Source organism: Euprymna scolopes, chromosome 15, assembly GCF_053919585.1.
Source record: "Euprymna scolopes isolate OS-2025 chromosome 15, ASM5391958v1, whole genome shotgun sequence".
NCBI classification, from domain to species: domain Eukaryota; kingdom Metazoa; phylum Mollusca; class Cephalopoda; order Sepiida; family Sepiolidae; genus Euprymna; species Euprymna scolopes.
In genome coordinates, this window is record NC_136496.1 from 67,321,804 (window position 1) to 67,342,964 (window position 21,161).

The 21,161-nt window shown below is 34.4% G+C and overlaps 1 protein-coding gene across 23 annotated transcripts in view; it reads left to right on the plus strand.

The window, feature by feature from the left end:
• LOC145293860 (uncharacterized) overlaps positions 1–21,161 on the plus strand; it is a 337,198-nt gene that overhangs the window by 117,136 nt on the left and 198,901 nt on the right. For all 23 annotated transcript variants that reach the window (XM_080140571.1, XM_080140581.1, XM_080140587.1 and 20 more), the window contains exon 3: positions 18,052–19,195. In XM_080140571.1, coding sequence (XP_079996697.1) covers positions 18,052–19,195 — 1,144 coding nt within the window. The remainder of the gene's footprint in view (positions 1–18,051; positions 19,196–21,161) is intronic.

A 21,161-nucleotide genomic window follows, 5' to 3' on the forward strand; every position in this document is an offset into this window, starting at 1 on the left:
CACTTAAAATTTAAACTTATTCTTAAAAAGTCGTAATCGACCCTAAATTTAAGTTGGAGGGCAATTTAAAAAGTGGTTTAATTTCGGTTTCATGTCGATTAATTGCCCGTCCCTAAAATCGCAATTGGAAACATTCATAGCGATATGGATGACTGACTGGTAAAATACCTACATTAACGGAAACGAAAATTTTTAGCAATCAAAACTATATATATATATAAAAAAATAACTTTGGTAAGTAAAGTTCTTTGTAGTATTCGGTTAATCGATGGAAGATCACAACTTAGTGCGGGATTTTTTTTAATTTTTGTAATATTGAAAAAAAAAAAAAATCTAGAATAAAGTTCCAAGAGAAAATATTTTATTTGTAGAAGAAAATCTCTTCAAAATATCCTTTCGATTCTTTGTAAAAAAAAAAAAAGGTGGGGAATGGAAAGGGCGCCAAAAAATATCGGGCATAAAAAAAACCCAACATTTTAAGGAATAAATTAAATTTACTTGTCTATTCTGAGAATGTCAATGTAAATTGTTTGCATCGGTCGTTGGTTGATCTCAATCGGCAAGGTAACATTGGACAGTTCTCCGGTGGAAGCTCGGAGCTGCGGAAGACTGCTGTCTGGTACGATTGCTGGAATCGGAATGGAGTCTTTTAGCGTGACAGTGTCACGAACAGGGATAGAGTTGATCGTTTCTGTAGAATTCATTTCTAGTTTGGAAGAATGACCATCAACACGTGGCGTTGGGTTTTCGTGTCTCTCTAGTGGCGAAGGATTTCGTCCAAAATCGGGGCCGGTTTTGTGCGCCAAATAATCCTCATTTCGCTCTAACCGATTTTGGTTCTTCACCATTAAGTTGTTCGCCGCTAAAAAGTCCAACATTTTACCGTTGGTTAACGACATCATTTAGTCAGTTATTCACTAGTTGGAGATGCAAAAAAAAAAGTCTTCAATAAAATAAATAACAAGCAAAATCTCGTTTTAATCTTGAGATCTCGTTTCTAAATCGCGTTTATGAGATTTTCACCATTCATTTTTTTTTTTTTTTTTTTTAAACATTTTAAATAAATACGTTATGCTTCTTAATTTGGTGAAAGGAGTGGGAGATTTTTTTTTATTGGACGGATGATAATACGTGTAAGAAGAAATTTCGATGGCCTGCCTGATTGTTCCAATGCATTACCCTTGCTTTAATCCAGCAACGTATGTCTTTATGAAATAAAAACAAAATAAGTTGCCGTCGTCTGGAGACAAGTAAATATTTTTTTTTTTTTTTTTACAAAATTTAAACAAGAACTTCGTCTTTGTATTAAATTCTTTAACTTACATAAAAAGTGTAACAAAATTTGTGAAATTATTAACAGGTTTGTTTTACAATCCAGAGATATGAAAAAGTGATCAAAATATAACAAATATACGTTATCAAAAGCAAAATAATTTACTCTTCTACCTGTCTAAAAATGTTTTTTAGTGTTTTTACTGGGCACAGCCAAAAATGAAAAACAAAAAAAAAAGGTTAAAAACTATTAAAATCCACTCTTGAGCAACTTTTTTTTAGCAGTTAGATAAAAGCCTGAATTTTATCATATGAAAAGCAGAATAATATAAAACTTTTTCTATTTTTAATTAAATTTTAAACTTTAAATCCCCTCCCCACCCAAAAAAAAAACATTCACCGTGATTTTTGTCTCAATGGGTAACACATTTAAATTTAAAAAAAAAAAAAAAGGTTTTTGAATCAATTATTATTTTTTTTATCTGAATAAGATTTAGGATGATTTTGACACGCACATTTTTATTCTATTTTGATACAAATTTTTGGGGCCGTATAAAATGACGAATGTCCAAAACCTGGATTCATAGTTTATGACGTCATCCATTCAAAATTTGAAGATACCGGGCAAATCCTTTATAACGTTGCAAAGGGATGACGCTATGTTCAAATGTAATGTGAACAGACATCTCGCTGCTCAATTTGCCGCATTCCCTTGTTAGATACGATCCCAAATAGTAATCTCTTAAGTTCTAAGTGACAATATGCCTTGTTTTAGGTTAAAAAGCGCAAAAAAAAAAAAAAAATCTACTAAACAGTCAGACATCAGGAACAGATCCTTTATTATGCAAAAAATGTTGGAATAACCCCCCCCCCCAAAAAAAAAACTGATAACATCATCCATTAAATCAAAACATAGACGATTCATGTCTTTTTGTATCACAATCGTCTCTATAAACAGTTACTGTAACGCTCTGGGTTGTCTAATAATATTTTATTCAGGTTAAAAATACAATGTAAGTTCAACATGAACAAAAAACTTAAGCACAAGGCCAACTCAAAAGAGGGAAAATGTGGGTCGCTGGTCATCCTTGTCACTCTCGAACTAAACAAAAGTTTCTCTTTGTATCTTCTTCCACCATAATACCACAGTCACCGTTTCGTACTGGGGGACGTCCTACGTAGAACCCAATTGTTCAAAACATTTTTTTATTGACTTGTAAAAACAAAAAATAATAATACAATAATTCATTCATGTTGAGACACTTTGATCTTGGTCCGAAGGCCAAGAACGTCTTAATAATGTTATACATGTATTTGACTTTATAAATGGTGAATTTCCCTTGATTATCATGGCGGTTGATGGTGGTCCAGGGGTAACGTTCCTTGCTAATGGAATCAAAGGTAACTCTGTAGCGGAGTTAGTCCTTCGACCAGCGGCAATTGCCACTTCCTTCACTGATGATTGCGAAAGCATGAAACACTAGTGTCTGTCGATATAAAAAAAATAATTATATTATAGACGAACTGTCTAAACCCAGACAAACTAATATACTGATAAACCTTTGCTCCCGTGCACAAAGGGATATCACAAAGATATGACGTCATCCACTATACTACTGTTCATCTATTACATTGAACATCGTTTATTATGTTAGAAATACTGAAGTAAGACAAGGATGATGTAATCCATTAAAATAAAACAAATGGTTCGCATAATTAGACGTTTGAACCACTCTATTTAGTTAGCCCCCTATAAAAGCGATTGGTTCGATCGCCATGTTATCCTACCAAAAAGGGTGATCTGAAAACCTCATCGCCAAAATGGTTGTGGTTATGATCTTGTTACCATACCAACAAGTGTGTGTGCAAAAGTCTTTATTATTCCTACCTAAAAAGTTTGTCCGAAAATCATATTATCTCTATCAAAGATGGTCGTTCTAAGTTTTGTTACCTCGTACCAAAAGATAACAATCATAGAGGCACACCAACCAAAAACACAAGTTTTTAAAAGTTTTTTTTTTTTTTTTTTTTTTTAAACATTGAGGTCACCGCTTATCAAGGTCCGGATGCCACTCGGGAATAAGGGTTATTGCGTGTACAGTAATCAATGGGATAGTATCGTAGTAATCGTTAGTATTGGAGATTTGATAAAGTGTCTTAATTAAGGGGACGGTTCATCAAGAATTTGTTTATGTTGGACTTGAAGACATCCAAGTTGTAGTCAGGTGGGAAACAGAGTTCCATAGGCGTGCACTTTTAAGAAAGAAGCTTTGTTCATTGAATCTACGTTTTGATTTAGGCACAGATAAAGAGTGGGAAAATTACTGACAGTGGTTTCAGCTAGACGGGTGTTTATCGTGAAAGATTGGCGAGGGGATCAGAGATTGAAGCTCGGACGAGCACTTGCCATGAAAATAACAATAAAACAAAGACAGGCTCGCAACGTCTCTTCTGTGGGAGAGGTTACAGGGAAGAGAAGGGCATCCCCACTAAGCCACGAAGTCTATTTTGTACTCTATCAAGGCAGGATAAGCTGTTTTTAGCAGCTCCTGCCCAGATGTGGCAACAGTACTCCATCCTTGGACGTACTTGGCTTTTATATAGATAGAGAATTGCATCAGCAGTGGGATATCTTCTGGGGCGGTAGAAGGACCCCACCATTTTCCCAGCGACCTTGGCAACAGACTTGATGTACGCGTTTCACTTCAGATCAGGAGTAAAGTTCAAACCCAGAAGCTTGTCAAAACATGGAGCCTCCCCAAGACGAGAGCCATCCATTTCAATTGATGCCAGGTGATAGGGATCAGTGTTGATGATGTAAAGATAGGAGCTTGGTTTTAGATGCCACCAGCCACCTCTTCCCCCCAGTGTACCACGCGCTCAAGATCAGAGGAGAGAGAATCAGAGAGAACTTTGTCATTTACGGCCTTTGATGTGTTGCCATAGATGGTCGTGTCATCAGCATAGATGTCGACGAATTATTTATGTGTTTTTGGGAGGTCTTTTTATTAATGTGTTGCTTATTCGTAGTTTATTCTTCTGAAAATGAAAAAAAAAATAAATAAAATCCATTACTTGTATTTTATATTGCTCTTTAACTTGTTTCTGTATTGTTGTTCATTTTTGTTAGCGCTAACAATGTAGCAATAACAACAATATTTATATTTGAGTGATTTATACATCAGCATTTGTAGTAGTTACAATAATAATAATAATGAATTCGTATTATTTGGATTTTTCGGACTACTGTTCTCATCTTGAGTGTCATTTGCGATGTAACCTCCAACCGATGTATCTTGTCGAACTCGGAAATTTGGACGGAATTTCGGACAGAATCCTGTTATTTACTTCGCGGGGTAGCATGCTCTCGTTCCGTCAGCCATGTCTGGATAGAGGTCTTAATTCGTAATTGTACTGAGAATTGAACCTTCAAAAGAATATCACTTTTACAATTGATTTTATCAAGTAATTTAATCTCTGCGCCAAGAGTTCTTGCGGACAGTTCTAGTACGAATTTTGGGAGCCTTAAACCTATTTTATTTCTAGTTGTAAATATCACCATTTATTACAATGAGAACAGTAGTCCGAAGATTCCGAATAATACGAATAACCGATCCTCATATCGAAAATTCAGAAACGTAACACAAGATAAGTGTTTCTAAATTATTTGATACTTAATCATTTAAAAACACTTATTCTGTGTTACGTTTCTGAATTTTCGAGATGAGGATTTGTTATTCGTATTATTTGGAATCTTCGGACTACTGTTCTCATTGTAATAAATAGTAATATTTACAACTAGAAATAAAAAATCTCAACTTATATCCTTAATACTGATTGAATCCAATATTTAATATTGGTACCTTATACCAGACTTTAGCCAATCAGAAATTCTCTGTAGGAGTCGGGACCCTATACCTAAATCTTACATAACGAATTGTATTCGCGCTTCTCGCGTAGTGCGGCAGTAAAAATGCCAATTTGCATAATGATCCGTCGTCACTCTGAACAATGAACACGCTTCTTATTAATGCACAAACAAAATCCGTTGTATCAGTGCGTAGACTTAACTTCCAAAGAGAGCGATACTTTGGCACATGGACTAACTACAGTTCTAAAAGAATATCCCATATCTTTATCTATGTACGGAGTATTGCTGACGCATCTAGGCTGATACATCTACCACTAGCCTCTCACTTTTAGAAAGGATTAAAAAAGTTAAAACCAAATAGATCCCGCACTGTCGGCCAAGCTCTAACCTCTGTCCCTTCGTTGAAATGTTGCATCCCTGTGCCTGTTTTAAAGTACTTTAATGGAATATGCTCTGATGAGCTCGTAGCACTTATGCCTCCTCGACGTACATACCCCCGACTAATCCAACAAGCAAAAAAAAAAAAAAATCAAATATACAATAACTAAATGATACCATAGCTAATACAAGTTACTACCTAGCTCAATTTTTGTGTGATTTAAAGTAGTTATAAATGCTCTTTTTTTAATTTCGAATATTCGTTTTTTTTGGGTTTTTTTTACGTGCTGTTTAACGAACAATATGGCGGCACATTTGTTTCCCACAAAGAAAACACTAGGCCGCCACCTTGTTCACAAAACAGCTCGTAAAAACCAAATATTTGAGATTTAATAAAAAGCATTTAGTACTACTTAAAAAAAAAAAAATGAGCTATGGTATCATTTATTGATTGTGTATTTGATATTTTCCCTTAATCGTTTGCTGGCTTCTCTGCTAAATCCTCCATTAATAATATAATAACCAAGGACCAATCCCTTCTCCATAATTTTATTTCTCTTCCCACTTATCTTTGCGCAACAGAATATATTTGGCACTTTTCCTGGCACCTTAACAACGACGACGACACGAGAAACAAAGTTGTGTGAGTAATCATTAAAAGAATTGGAGGAGGAGGAAGAGAGGGCACGTTTGGTATGTGAAGATGCAGAACAGCAATCAACTTCGTTGTAACTCAAAGACGAAACGACCTTTTTTTTTTTTTTTCGAATAAGTTTTTCTAGTAGAAAAAATTCTTGCAATCGTTTGGTGGGCGTCATTGCGTGTCTTTATAGGCACAAGAAAAAAACGTTTCGGTTTGATAAGTAAACGAATAATGTTTATAGCTATATCCGCCATTTTCTATATACATCGACTACCTTTCTCTTTCTCGATTTTCTATCCGGATATACCATCCAATTTTTTAACAATGAGATCATACTTTGGAAGTGGAAGATATACTTCGTGTGTAGGTTGACTACAGTGTGACCAATTTAGCGGTTTTACCCGCTAGATCTGGAGATTTCGTTTGGAATCTAGTTGATTAAATGTGAATATATCCGCTAGCGTTTTTTTCTTTTTTTTTTTTTTTTTTTGTAAATTCTGGAGATTTCGTTTTCCACCAACACACACGCGATTTCTAAATTTTAGTTAACCTACTTTTCGTATTCATTTCCTATCTAGTCATTATATAAGGCGATTTCTTAAGCCATATTGCATACATGGTATATGCAGAAGAGTAGTTGTTGTACATTTCAATAAAATGTCAATATTTTTAAATATCTCTGCCCTCTACGAAGCCTATAAATCTTAATCACTCACGATTTTATAAATTCTGTGCTAAATTTTACATTTCTCGACTAGTAAGACGCACCACTTGTTCACAAATTATGGCCATTGTTTCTCTTTGCTTGTTAACATTAAAATTAAGTACAAATAATATTTAAAGTCACGAATAACAATTTAAATAACATAAAAAAATGCATAGGAAACATAGTACAATGTAATATACAAAAGTAAAAATTTAGCGGTTTTCTAGAGATTTTCTTTTGTTTCTATTTAGAAAGTTTTAGTTTGCATCACTGGTTAACTATGCATTCCACCTCTTTAGAGAAATACGTCCCCAATGCGTTCCTCTGTTTATATTATGATTCCCGGAGGATCCCCCATCTATGGTACGATGCCTGACATAATGATTGAACACGAAAAGAAATGGAAATTTACAAATCTGACGAGTAAGAAAATAATTCTTATTCAGTTCTTTCCTCATCACCTTTATGACCTGGTTGAACTAATTCGTTCAGTCGTAAATAAATGAATATTACTGCATAAATAAAATGGAAATTGATTTAAACACCCCTTGTACGTATTAGTTCAGTATCTGGGTAGATGTCATATATCTCCAGATTGCAACTTCATAATTTTTCCAGTTTGAAAACAATCCTAGTATCCTTACCCCTTAAACTAACTAAAATGTACAATAAATATTTTTTTAAATCATCTACATCATAATTCAGGTCATAACGATTTAATGTCCGTTTTACATCTTAGCATGTGTTAGACGGCTTTAAAAATTGACCTAAATTGACCTATTTTTGGTCAGGTGTTTATCCCTATTTTTCTCGCGTCCATACTATGTTTTCCCGACGTTGTATTTAGAGACTCGGAAATAATAAAAAGCTTGGACACGAACTTTTCTTGGTGAAGAAAAAAAAAGTATTTATTCTATTCATTTCACGCACTCAATACAGCTGGCTGTCATTACACGGCACCAAACAGACTTCTGCTGTAAATCTCTGACTGTCTTCAACCAGTTTCTCTTTCGAAAGGGATAGTAGTAGTGAGAAGACTTTCGCTGCTCGTCCAGCGTAATTTACGAATCGCGACGCGTTTTTTCTTTTTTCTTTTCTTTACAATATCTATCCAAATATCCAAATATACTTTTTTCACATCTGAGTTCTCGTCCATCCGTATTGTTTCGCACTTCTTGCACACAAACTTGTTACCCTCTCTCAACCTATCAATAATTTCACTGCACTTCTGTACCCTATGCTTGAAAAATATATCAGAATTAATGTAGATTGAGAACAATAATATATACTGGTTGGTTGCGTCTCAAATGACCAAAGGAAAGAATCTCGTCATGATTTTTGTGTATCAATATTTTATTTATTTATTTATTTATTTTGGCGAATTCCTATATATTCTTTTACTGGCTTACACGCGTTTCATAACTCAAAACGAAAAATATTATCCTTTGTTTATTAGCTGATCTTCAGGGGCGATCAAATATTAATGTATCTATCTATATATCTATAAAAGTGAACGTGTCTGTGTGTGTGTGTCTGTATTTCCCTACACAATAACTCTGTCAATTTTAAGTCTACCGACTCGAAATTTGATATACAGGGTACTGAGATTTGGGGAAATCTTTGTAATCTGTTTTCGGCCAGAAATTTGGCTGTTAAGAGGTCAAAGTTCAACGATTTGACCTTTGAGAACTCTACCAAACTCCTCCGCCAATTTTGGGTCTAAACACTTGAAATTTTAGATATAGGTTCCTTGGACATGGATCTAACTTAATAACTTAATTTGAGCCCCAAAAAAATGTTAAGGGGCCATAATAGGGGTCAAAGTTAAAAAAATTGACCGCTATTTTAATTTTTTTTTTTTTTTTTTTTGCTCAACATACACCTCCGAACATCCGGACAACACCGGACTGAAATGCTAGTATATCTATTAAAGTGAAAGTGTCTGTCTGTGTACATTTTCCTACCAAATAACTCTGTCAGTTTTTGGTCTACAGACTCGAAATTTGGCATAAGGGGGGGTATTGAGATTTGGGAAAATTTTTGTAATCCGTTTTCGGCCAGAAATTTGGCTGTTAAGGGGTCGAAGTTCAACGATTTGACCTTTGAGAACTTTACGAAATTCCTCCACCAATTTTAGGTATAAACACCTGAAATTTTAGATATAGATTACTTGGACAGGGATCTAACTTTATAATTCTATTTAAGTCCAAAACAATAAATGCTAAGGGGTCATAATTGGGGTCAAAGTTAAAAAGAAATTGACCTCTGCGGTCTCTACCAACTTTTCTCCATGGTAGTTAAGGAAGATTATTATATAGGAAGGCATTACCGTACATATTCACACTTTTCAATATATACATATGCACATAAAGTTATGAACAGTAAATAGGGCCCGAGCAAATCCGGGCGGAACTGTGAGTACATCTATAAAAGTGAAATTGTGTGTGTGTGTGTGTGTGTGATGTGTATTTCCCTACTAAACTACTCTGTCAATTTTCAGTATAGAGACTCAAGATTTGACATAAGGGGTATTGAGATTTGGGAATATCTTTTTAATCGATTTTCGGCCAAATATTTGGCTGTCAAGGGGTCAAAGTTCAACGATTTGACCTTTGAAAACTCTACCAAACGCCTCCGCCAATTTTGGGTCTAAATACTTAAAATTTTAGATGCAGGTTACTTGTACATGGAATCAAACTTTTTAATTTAATTTGAGCCAAAAACAATAAATGGTAAGGGGTCAAAATTCGGGTAAAATTTAAAACAAAAACAATTAACCGCTGCGGTCTCTATAAAGTTTATTCAGACATAGAACAAGCTTTTTAATCGGGTTTTGGCCGACAATTTGGCTTCCAAGGGATCAAAGTTCAAAAGATTTTACCTTTGCGGTCTCTAGCAAACTATTCAGACAACTTTGGGTCTAAACATTTGAAATTTTAAGATGTATGTTACCTAGACCTGAATCAAACTTTAAAAAAAAAAAAATATATATATATATATATATATATATATATATATATACTTGTACTTTTTTGTAGAAAAAGAAATCCCATACAGTGCTCTATTATTAGGGAAAAACCTTTCTCGAAATAAGAGCAATATATTTTTTTTTGTATAATATATACAGGAATTTACATCGGTAGTCGGTACCGACGGTTTCAAGTCCAATATGTGAGGACTGCTCTTAATGTCCGCCTCAGGTTCTCTTCAGCCGACTGTATATATTATACAATATATATATATATATATATATATATATATATATATATATGCATAAAGTTATGAACAGAACATAGGGCTTAAGCAAAGCCGGGCTGAACTGCTATAAAAAAAATAATTTAAAACAAAATAAGGAATGTGCTTAAGAAAGAAGTTAAAACATGAAAATCTCACTTTAATGTTAGCTTACGAAGTCAAGGGTGACTCTATGACTGCGTTCGAATTTCTCGACCAGTAGTAATTATCAATTCGAACATTGACGATTACGTCAGCATAAAATACTAGTACCTGTAGGTATGAAAATAATTTTTAATATTTATTTGAAAAATATTATAGTTATGCGTGTGTGTGTTGTTGAATTCCATTGATCAAGAAAAAAACCAAAAAAAAAAACCCCTTCAATCTACAATCATATTTTTTTTATTTTTGCGAATGTATTTTTACAATCTTATGAACGTTTTGCAACATGTAAAAAAAAAATAACCTTTTAGTTGTGACATGATGCCCATCAGAGACCTTAATTTAATTATTAAAATAAACATATTTGTCTGAAGGAAAATAAAGAAGATAAAAGCTGGAAAAAAAAAGATGGAAAGACCGAGGGGTAAGATCACCACCCAGTTCGCTACTGGAAGGGCATGGAGAGTACTATACTCTCGGGGGAAACTTATTGCTATCGAAATTCAAGAGAAGGCCAACGATCGTTATAAGTGAGAAGTCAATGGTTAACGACCGTGGCGATAACGCAAAATGATTCGCAACGATTATTTACAGAAATGTAGGGAGGTTTATCATTCAAATTCGAGAAAACACTACTGGGTATACTTATTGTCGGTAAGCAATTACTGATGCTGACCTGTGTGAAAACTCCCGACGAGGAATGAATAATAATGGAACTAAAAGTCAATCCTCAAAAAAAGCGAGAGAGAGAGAAAAAAAAAAAACAAAAACAATGCTCATTTTTGTTTTCCTAAACGAAATACAAGCACGATCTTAGATAAATGGAGTTGTGGGTGTGCAAAGGAGGCCTCAAAGGAGAAACTCTGTTGTTTCTTATGTGTCCGCCAAGAATGCTACCACAAGAAGCAAAAACGTCGATTCTAAGGTAGATTAAACAGAAAAAAGAGAATGATTTCCCATGGGTCACGTTAATATGAAGAGCCAACAATTCCATTCATAGTAGACAGATGTTGAAAATTAATCCAGCAGAAATACATGAATAGACATAGAATCCAGCTGAGAAAGGTGCAAGCGGTTACACATTTTATCAACTAAGGGCGGGAGTATACGTGCAAACTAGAACTCTAATAGAAATTTGAATGCACAAAACCTTTTGAAATCTGGAGATTCAAACGGATTACTTAGTTTAAAGTCACACAAGTTATTATAGGAAAACTAGCTGACCGCCCTGCGTCTTCTGGTCGTCCAATACGTTTAAACAAGATATTTTAATTTATGCAGATTGCGTGTGTTTTGTTATAGAATCGATCCTCTATTGATTATTATATATTGTGAGGAATAATTTACCCGGCGAACTAATTCACAAAAATATATATAAAAAAAATAATAATGATAATATCGTTCATCAAATTCCGTCTGTGTTTGTTTACAATATCACGTCAGCTGATATTTGGGCTTGACGATCTTAAAACTAGTCTTTTCTCTCTTTATAGATAAAAGGAATTTTTACAGGGGAATATTTTACGTTACACCCTTGGCCAGTGTAACGTAAAATATTCCCCTGATAAAGTTTTTTTTTTCTCTTTTAAGAGAAGAAAGACTATTTTTAAGATCGGATTTTTTTTTTTTTTCGATTTTCGATACTTATCGGATGAATTTCTGTACAAAACAGATCTAAGAACACTACCAGACATAAGTTACCTTTGTGTGAAATTTGCAAAATATAGGCGCAGCCGTTTTTGCAACCCGCTCGTGAAAACTTAATATTTTAGATCAATTAAAAAGCATTAAAACCTATGTTAAAAAAAAAAAAAAAAAAAAAAAAATGAACCACAGAGTCCAGAGGTTAATACCATGCAAACGGTAAATTTGAGACGGGTTTAACTAGCAGATACGTTTTAACCAGCCTCGATAACCTCTAAAAACGCAAACTAGAATTGTTGGCATTGTGTTACAGTTAAAATAAACAATTTACCCTTGTTTCTTTCAAACAAGTTAAATATCGAAGACAGTTTCTCTTCGAAATAAAACAAAATATTCTCGTATAAAATATACTACGTATCAACAAAAAAATGGACCAATTTTTTTTGTTTCTTGAAAACTTTCTCATTTCAAATGTCCGCTAAAGATTCTTCCGCGTTGTGACAAGTCACTTCGGAAACGCATCATGTAAGAAAAGCCTTAACGAAAGCGGTGAAATGGCGCAAAATAGTCACAGGGTCCAGGGATTAATACCATGCAGACGGTACATTTGAGCCGGGTTTTAATGCGAGATTCGTGTTCAGCGGCCTTAATAACCCCTAAAACACAAACTAGAATAATCAGCGTTGTGTTACAGTTAATTAAACATTTACCAACATTAGTAACAAAATAACAGTACAGTATATCATACACATGTATATAATCAAATAACATTATAAATAACGCCGTAAAGCGGGCAAAAAACATCGTACTCAACATCGTAACCTAAAAACCGTATCCTGGTGTCACCGTATCCCGGCGCTCTACTGTGTGTGTGTGTGTATATATATATATATATATATATATATATATATATATATATATATATATATATATTCCAGTAAATTGAAGAAACCAAAAACAAAAATGCTATTATCTTTGAAATCTCGATGGATATTATTTGTGGGTTTAATTACTTTTTATAAGTAAAAAATTTTAAAATTAATCTGTTACTACTGTTGTTTATGAATGTTCTTAGTGAACGAAGCAAAGCCGAAATTTTGAGTCTAAACCTTAACCCGTTTCCGTTAGACAATCGATGTTAATATGTTAGTATTCACTACTATTATGCTGACTACAATATAGTCGTCCTCAAGTTCAATGTAAACAAGTTCTTATTGATCTGGTTCCTAAATAATCAAATTATACCCGATTTTCACCACTACTATTACCACGCTGTTGTCTCGGTGACCACCGAACACTCATTAACCTTTATCCTCGAGTGGCCTTCGGGCCTTGATAATTGGTGACGCACCTGGAGAAAACTAGAAGTTTTCACATTGACAACAACCAGAAGTAATCCCTGGAGTCCAGGTGACAAGTCTCATAGATTTCCAGTACTCTCCACTTCTGTCAGTTACCTTTGTAAATGATTTTGCATCATTGCAAAACCCGTTTGGCATTGACTTCTCGATGGCAATATGGCTTCACTTGGATTTGGATGGCAATAAGTCTCCCCAAGATCCCAGTTCTCTTTGCACTCATCCAACGGAAACTGCTCTCTCTCTCTCTCTCTCTCTCTCTCTCTCTCTGTCTCTCTCTCTTTCTCTTTCTCTCTCTCTCTCTCTCTCCCTTTGCTTTGGTCTTTCCACCACCACCCTCGACTATTTGGTGTGATGCTAGTCGATGCTGATACTACATTTTTTTTTTTTTTTTTTGGAGGGTGTAGTTAACGCACAATTTTGCAGTTTCAGTTCTTTTGGTTCTATGTGGTGTTTCTCTCTATATACTTTTTGTTTTACTTCTGTTGTAGTTTCTATATGACCGATAAACGTGTGTAGCTTATGTGCACCAGTTTCAATACTCGAATGATATCCTTGATTATTATTATTATTGTTGTTGTTGTTGTTCTTCTTCTTCTTCTTCTTCTTCTTATTATTATTATTATTATTATTAGTCGTAGAGTTTAAGTGGAATCATCAATGGAAGTTTATTATATCGGCATCATCATAAGAAACTGAAAGTTGGCTTTTCTAGTTAAAGATATGTTTTGTTTAGTTATTTATTTTCGGTTAAAATCAAGTTCCGTACTTTGACATTCTTCGTCATCTGATCTGATATATATGAACGCGTTCATTGAACGCCTTGGAAAAAATCATTTCTGATTAATGTCTACCAGTTTTCAAACTATTCTGCTATTCTGAAAAACAACCATGTTCGTCTGCATATTTTAAAACTGGTAAATATTAATCAGAAATAACTTTTTCCAGAGCACACACACACACGCACACACGCACACACACACACACACACACACACATACATACACACACAAGATCAGCTGATGAGGAATGTCAACAAAGTACGAAACTTGATTTAACCATTTTTTTCATTATCGAATTACTAGTATTACTTTGAAATTTAAATCGGTCGGACAGAAATGTTTAAATGCAAATAATAATTTCAGTATTAAATTAACAGCATTAACATTGGTAATATTAGAAGATTATGCAATCAAAAATCGTTATAACATATAAAATTGTAATTAATCCAATGTTTCCACACGTTATAAAAGTAGAAAGTTGCAGGTCAGTAAATGAAAGAATGGTTAAATAAATCAAACAACTTTAATGAATTCAAGACCAGAGGAACATGGCGTCGTATTTATAGCCTTTCGTATTTTATTTAATGTGACACGTGTTCTTACAAGATTGCAAGTTATTGATTTTAGTGAATAAATGGTATTATTTTATATATATTTTTTTCCTATCTGGGATATCCAAGATTCAGAGTCGATTTTTACAGAAGTTTGTTTTCAGTTTTTCACAAAAAGAATTGTTAAAAGTACTACCGTATAAAACTACTTTAAAAAAACTTTTAAATAAGTAAAAACTACTCTTTTTACGGATTATTTTTATATCATTCTTTATTTTTTTATGAAACAAATATTGAATAATAAATAAAGCATTTGTATATGTTTCTCGCAATATTTTCCTGGTAACGTATGCTAACAGGCCTGCCTGCCGTTGCTCAGTGTCATAAAAAATAAAACAGATGTGGGTAACATCTTTATATTAAATCTCATATCTAGCTACCTCTCTCGCTCTCTCTCTGTCCATCTCTCTATCTTTCTCTCTTTCCTTCTTTCACGTCCGCCTGACTCATTCTTTACTCTTGATTTAATGTACTACTACTACTACTACTACTACTACTACTACTACTACTAATAATAATAATAATAATAATATCATTCACCCTATTCCTAAAAAAATGTAGCATGTCTATTGCTTATTTATCCCCGGGCAACGGAGATTTTCTTATCCTCCCCTTAATAATATAATGAAACCTATAATTATTTTAGCGTATTCACGGACAACGCGGAGTTTATTGTACATATCTGTTCAGTCTAGCACATTGAACACTACCTCCAAAACAACGAAGAGTACCTTTTCTGGTACACAATAGTAAAACAAAATACAGTGAAAAATTTTATCCTGGGGAAAAACGCCTGCTCTATGCAGGGTTGCTCTATTTAGGATATCGATGGCTTCCGTGGAACATCGAGTAAACACATCTACTCTATCTAGAATGTTGAGCACTTTTGATTAAGTTATGGAAGTGGAAACCTCCATTCAGTCTCGAAAACAATGGAAAAACCCCTGTAAGGGTAGATGCGCGCGTAATTATTAGGCAAGGGTTGCGCATTCTCCAACCACATCTTTCCTGAATCGGAATTGCTAGAGTCCAGTGGCAAGGAGAGGTCTATGACGACTGGAAACAATGCCGAGATAAGCGGAGAGCACATACAGTCACGCATTTTAGTACTGACCAAGTTCAACGTATATCACTCACTAAAAAAACTACTGTATTATTATTATTATTATTATTATTATTATTATTATTATTATGATGATGACTTCAGACAACACTGAGTTAATAAAGACAATCTTTCTCCTTAGCAATACTGCGCTTAAACAAACCAGCCCTATTTATGATGAGCACTTTTGGATTACGATATACCATTTACCAAATGTAATACTGTAATGTTAAATTAATTGCTTCAGTTTAGAACGATATTGAAAACGTCCACCCCAAAATTGAAGATACTTCTATAGCACTATTAAAACCACTCTTTCCGAGTTTCATGTCTCCCTTCCTAGTCCGAAGAGAAGCTTAAGGAACGTTAAATAAAGAAAATACCGAGCCCGGAAGGAATACATTTAAATTGCGATGTTTTCTTCTCAAAACATCCACCCCTTCATGGCGAAATCTCCTCTATAAACCCATTAGTGCTCCATTTAAAGATTCATGAATATTTCTATTATCTTCAATTAATTTTACATAAGAATACGCTTTTAGGTTTTATTTAGATTTTCTAGCCTTTCTTTCTATAAGGCCCACACAAACACACACACAAACGTAAAATATGTATATGAGAGAGGATCCAGAGAACTAGATTTTTAAAATTATTACTTTTATTTGCTTTCAGTTTTTCTTTTCTTTTCGTCACCCACTCCCGTACACTTCATATAAAAGTAATAGAAATTTATGAGTGCGTGTGTGATACATTTGAACTCCATTTATAGACTGAGGAAGTACATTCACACACACACACACACACACACACACACACACACACACACACACACACACACACACACACACACATGCGCGCGTACATACACATATACATATTACTTCGCTCACACTATTGTCAGAATATATATAATGAGAAAGATTACGCGTAAACTTATCTCTAAACCCACTCAAGTCTAAAGATCCCCATATTTCGATGTTTATTGCCACTTAAGCAGTGTTATATATAATGCAACCATTCACAAGAGAATACAATAATAACAGGAAGATGGACATCGGAATTTCCTCCGGAAGTTGGAAACAGATATTATAACCGCAAGCACTTTTTTCTCAAACTTGCATTAAAACACCAAACCGCCGTAACGTAGTGCCTTTATTGATTACGCAAGTTTAAATTTTGTAAAAAAAAAAAAAAAAAAAAAAAAAAAATCCTAATTTCCAATGACTGTTAAAAACTATTCATACATTCATATAATGCCAACTTTTTTCTTTCAAAGTTTTCTTAATTTTATTTTAATTCAATAGATGTTCAGATAATTAATGTTTTATTGTGTTATGTATTACTTTTTGTTTTATTTTTACCTAAAAGTTACGTGTGACTTTGACATTTTCAAATAGTCTTCTTGATTTGTCTCCCTTGTTGTGGAAGAAGTTCTTCAAAGATGAAAACATGTCCAAATTAACTAATCAAGTGCCAAAATTTGGAATTGAATCTAAAAGCGAATTCTCTCATTGTTATTGATTCGTTTAAGTTATAATCGGATAGGGAGGTTACCCAATATTGTCCGGGAGTTAAAAAAAAAAAAAAAAAGTTTAAAAGTTTGTGCAACATTTTTCTTTAATCCTCTCTCTCTCTCTCTCTCTCTCTCTCTCTCTCTCTCTCTCTCTCTCTCTCTCTCTCTCTCTCTCAACTGAAAAAAAAAACGGCGTTGATAACTACATAATAACAATTGTTACTATTAACTCCCCTCACCAAAAAATGAATGAAAAATGTCCCTATATATTATCCGGGGCAATGATGAAAACGCATGTATCAACTTTGTGGGTGTGTCTTGTGTAGTTTTTTTTTTTTTTTAGCTTTATACATAGTGAAACTGATAGGGAAAAATACACCGAAATACCAAGATCGTATGTATAACATTAAAAGAAACTGAAATCTTAGGAAGATTCCCGCCATTCCAGTAATTATAGGAGCAGACTCATAACATTTTTTTATAAACTACCTAGTAAATATATCCGACTAAACAGGTGCTGGCAAGAGTGATACAAACAATTGCACTTAACGGGACGGTTAGAATTTTTTTTTTTAATCTCTCGGTTGGAATGTATGACATAGTAGGTGAATGTTTACCATCCGATAGGATGCCCCAGCTAGAAGAAAATAATGAGCAGACAACTGTCTTTTATATAATATATTACAAGTTAGAAAACCTGTTATTTATTTATTTTTTAATTTTATTCAATTTTTGTTCTTTCTAAATAATTTATTTTCTATTTGTTTTTTAGGGGCGGGGCAGTAGTAACGAATGAGATGTTTTCTCCTGAGATAAGCAGCCACCCCATGTATGATTCCAACGCGGAATACATGTACAAGAATCCCCCGAGCCGGGGCTATGAGGCCCCTTCTCAACCTAACCAACAAGTGTATGGTGGCAATCCGTACTTTGTACAACAAGTGCCCACTGATTCTTCTGATGGGTTTCGATCTCTCAGTGATCCCTATAGTCAACCAAACAGCTACGGATATGTGTCCCCAGTGACCCCGACCCCACGAGTGCACCAATACTATGCAGAACCGTATTCGCCCCAAACTTACCACCAAACCCCAGAGATTTACAACAATAACAGTCCGTATTATAATGCCCACACAGTTAACAACATGACCCCCACCTACTCTAACGCCTATCAACCTTCGCCTCGGTCGGCAGCGCCGGCGGCTCACAATGACAACTATATCGTCTCTCAGACTTACACTCCGTCACCAGGCTCACAGGCCGCCCAGCGTCACGGACAGAACGATTATGCATCTTATCAAAATAATCGGGTAGCAGAAGTGAAACCAAATTTTGGTCAGGACTCCAGTGCTTTCAGTCCGACTCAAGCTGCCCAACAAGTATCATATTTCTCAGATCATCAGTCGGCCGAACCCCAGCAAAAGGAGTTGACGAGTCCCTCTTACAACGCACATAGCAACGAAAGAAACTCTCCGTCTTATTATTACTCTAGCGGTTATGATGGTGGTCTCAGTCCCCTAACCCAAGCGCCAATCTCAGCAGGTGTTAAAGAACGCCCCGAGGAGAATCTTTATTGGGCAAAGCCAATAAATATCGCAAACACACCGGATTATGGATCGAACAGCTATGATGATCAGCCGCATTCGCTCAACACGAGTGGAGTGATGAGTGCCGGGGATGACAGTGGCATCGGGGAAGGCCATATTTCGCCATATTCTGCTGGCAGTCAGCCGTTGAGAATGACGTCGTACCAAGAAATCCCTGAACCTAACTACGTAGCTGAGGCGATTGACGAGCCAGCCCCGGTGGCCCCGGCACCACCAGCTCCTATGGCTCCTCCGCCACCACCACCTCCACCACCACCTCCACCAATGATGCCAGACGACTGGAAACCAACCAAGAAAACAACGCATCAGGTAGGCTGACAATATTTATATATTTTATTTGCATTTATATTCATTGTATTTCTTCCGATTTGTCTCCCTATGAGAGCAGTTGTAATAAACACGATGCTGTTGTTTTCTTTTTATGTGGGGAACAAATCTAGTTTCTAAAAAAAAAAAAAAAAAAAGAAAAAAAGGGTAGCTCTCGATTGGGACAAAAATTAAAATTCCCCCAGTCTAGAAGAATCTTTCCGTCACTGATAGCGGACAGAAGAGATACTACACCTTGGTCAAAAACTGAGTGCTGAGGAAGCATTGAGCGAGCTTATTTGTCCCTAAACATTGTCATGTTTTGAAAGCATATTTAAAAATAAAATAATAGTTATTAATATAATTTCAATATTTCAAGAAAAATCCTCTCAAGAAGAATTAAGAATTGTTGACGAGGCCTTTTTTTTCATTTTTTTTTTTCCTTCTGTATCCGTTATTAGAGTTTCGTTCTTATCAAGTGGTATAACGTCCGCATTAAAGAGAAGTTGAATTTTGCCCGTTTCTTCTGATGTTTAAACAATTCTTGAAGAACGTCAAGAATGTGAGTTCCATATAGAAACGTTGATTTAATTTGAAGAAAATACGCATCAAGTGCGCTTGAAAGCGAAATCACAACGTAATATTAGGAAAATAAACAAATATTTTACTGGTTTGAAATTTATAACATAAACATATTTCGGAGGTAAACTACATCATCAGGATGTTGTTTTCTTTCCTTTTTCTTCTTTCTTGCCATGTTATAAAGTTGGAGAAAGAAAAGTCTGTTTATAAATAGCCGTGCGTTGTATCTAAGCGGTTGTATTTTAAAAATGTTGAAACTATGCGTAGGAAACGCGAGATTAATGTCAAGAGTGTAAGTTCCATATAGAAACGTTGATTTAATTTGAATAAAATAAAATACGCATCAAATGTGCTTGAAAGATGCGTATTTTATTTTATTCAAATTAAATCAACGTTTCTATATGGAACTCACACCATTGACGTTATTCTCGCGTTGCCTACGCACTGTTCCAACATTTTTCAATCCTTGTCTAACTAGGTGCAGAAAAGTAGTGTGTTAAAAATTATTGTGTTTGGTGTAGACACACACACACACACACACACACACATATATATATTTAAAATCTTGACAATGTACATTTTCTCTCACATCTAGCAAGATAAATTATTTAAGACTTTTGTTTGCTTTACTCTAATTTGGAGTGAGTTCCAATTGACGTATTTAACGGAAGTGATTAATCGCAAAACTAACGTTTGACCGGAGCTTTACATCGTATGCAGGAAATAAAAAAATAAATAAATAAAAATGTAGGCAAATAATTATCCCTTTATACTCTCTCCACCTAAACATAAAAGGACGAGGAATAATGGAAAGATAACATTTATTGGTTATAGTCAGCTATCGTACTCCCTAATTTCCGCCGTGGCGCTACCGGAAGCTATGACAAGGCAAATCAGTTCCTTCACTTTTCTTGTTCTTCAGTATTTTCTATTGTGAAGTGATTAATTGAAATATAAGAAAAGGACATATTTGAATACAATAAAAATTAACAAAATTATAACATTATACAGATAAAAATAACACAATTAGTCTTTATTTGCACTGTTAATAACAAAATGAAAAATAAGTTTTTTATTTTATTTGAAAGTTTATAAGAAATATATATTTATGAAATTATAAAAATAAGGTTTTTTCCTTTTTTAATTTTTAAAATAATTTGTTTTTGTTTTTTTAATTTATGTAATAATTATATGTTTATGAAAGTATAAAAATAAAATTATTGAAATTAAAATAACAAGCAACTTATTTGTCTTATGACTGCTTCCGGTAGTGCTACGCCGGAAATTAGGAAGTACGTTAGCCGACTATAACCCGGAAGGCTGTTAAACGCAAAAAAAAAAAAAAAAAAAAGACGAGGGTTCTGATTTAATATAAACGAAATTTTTG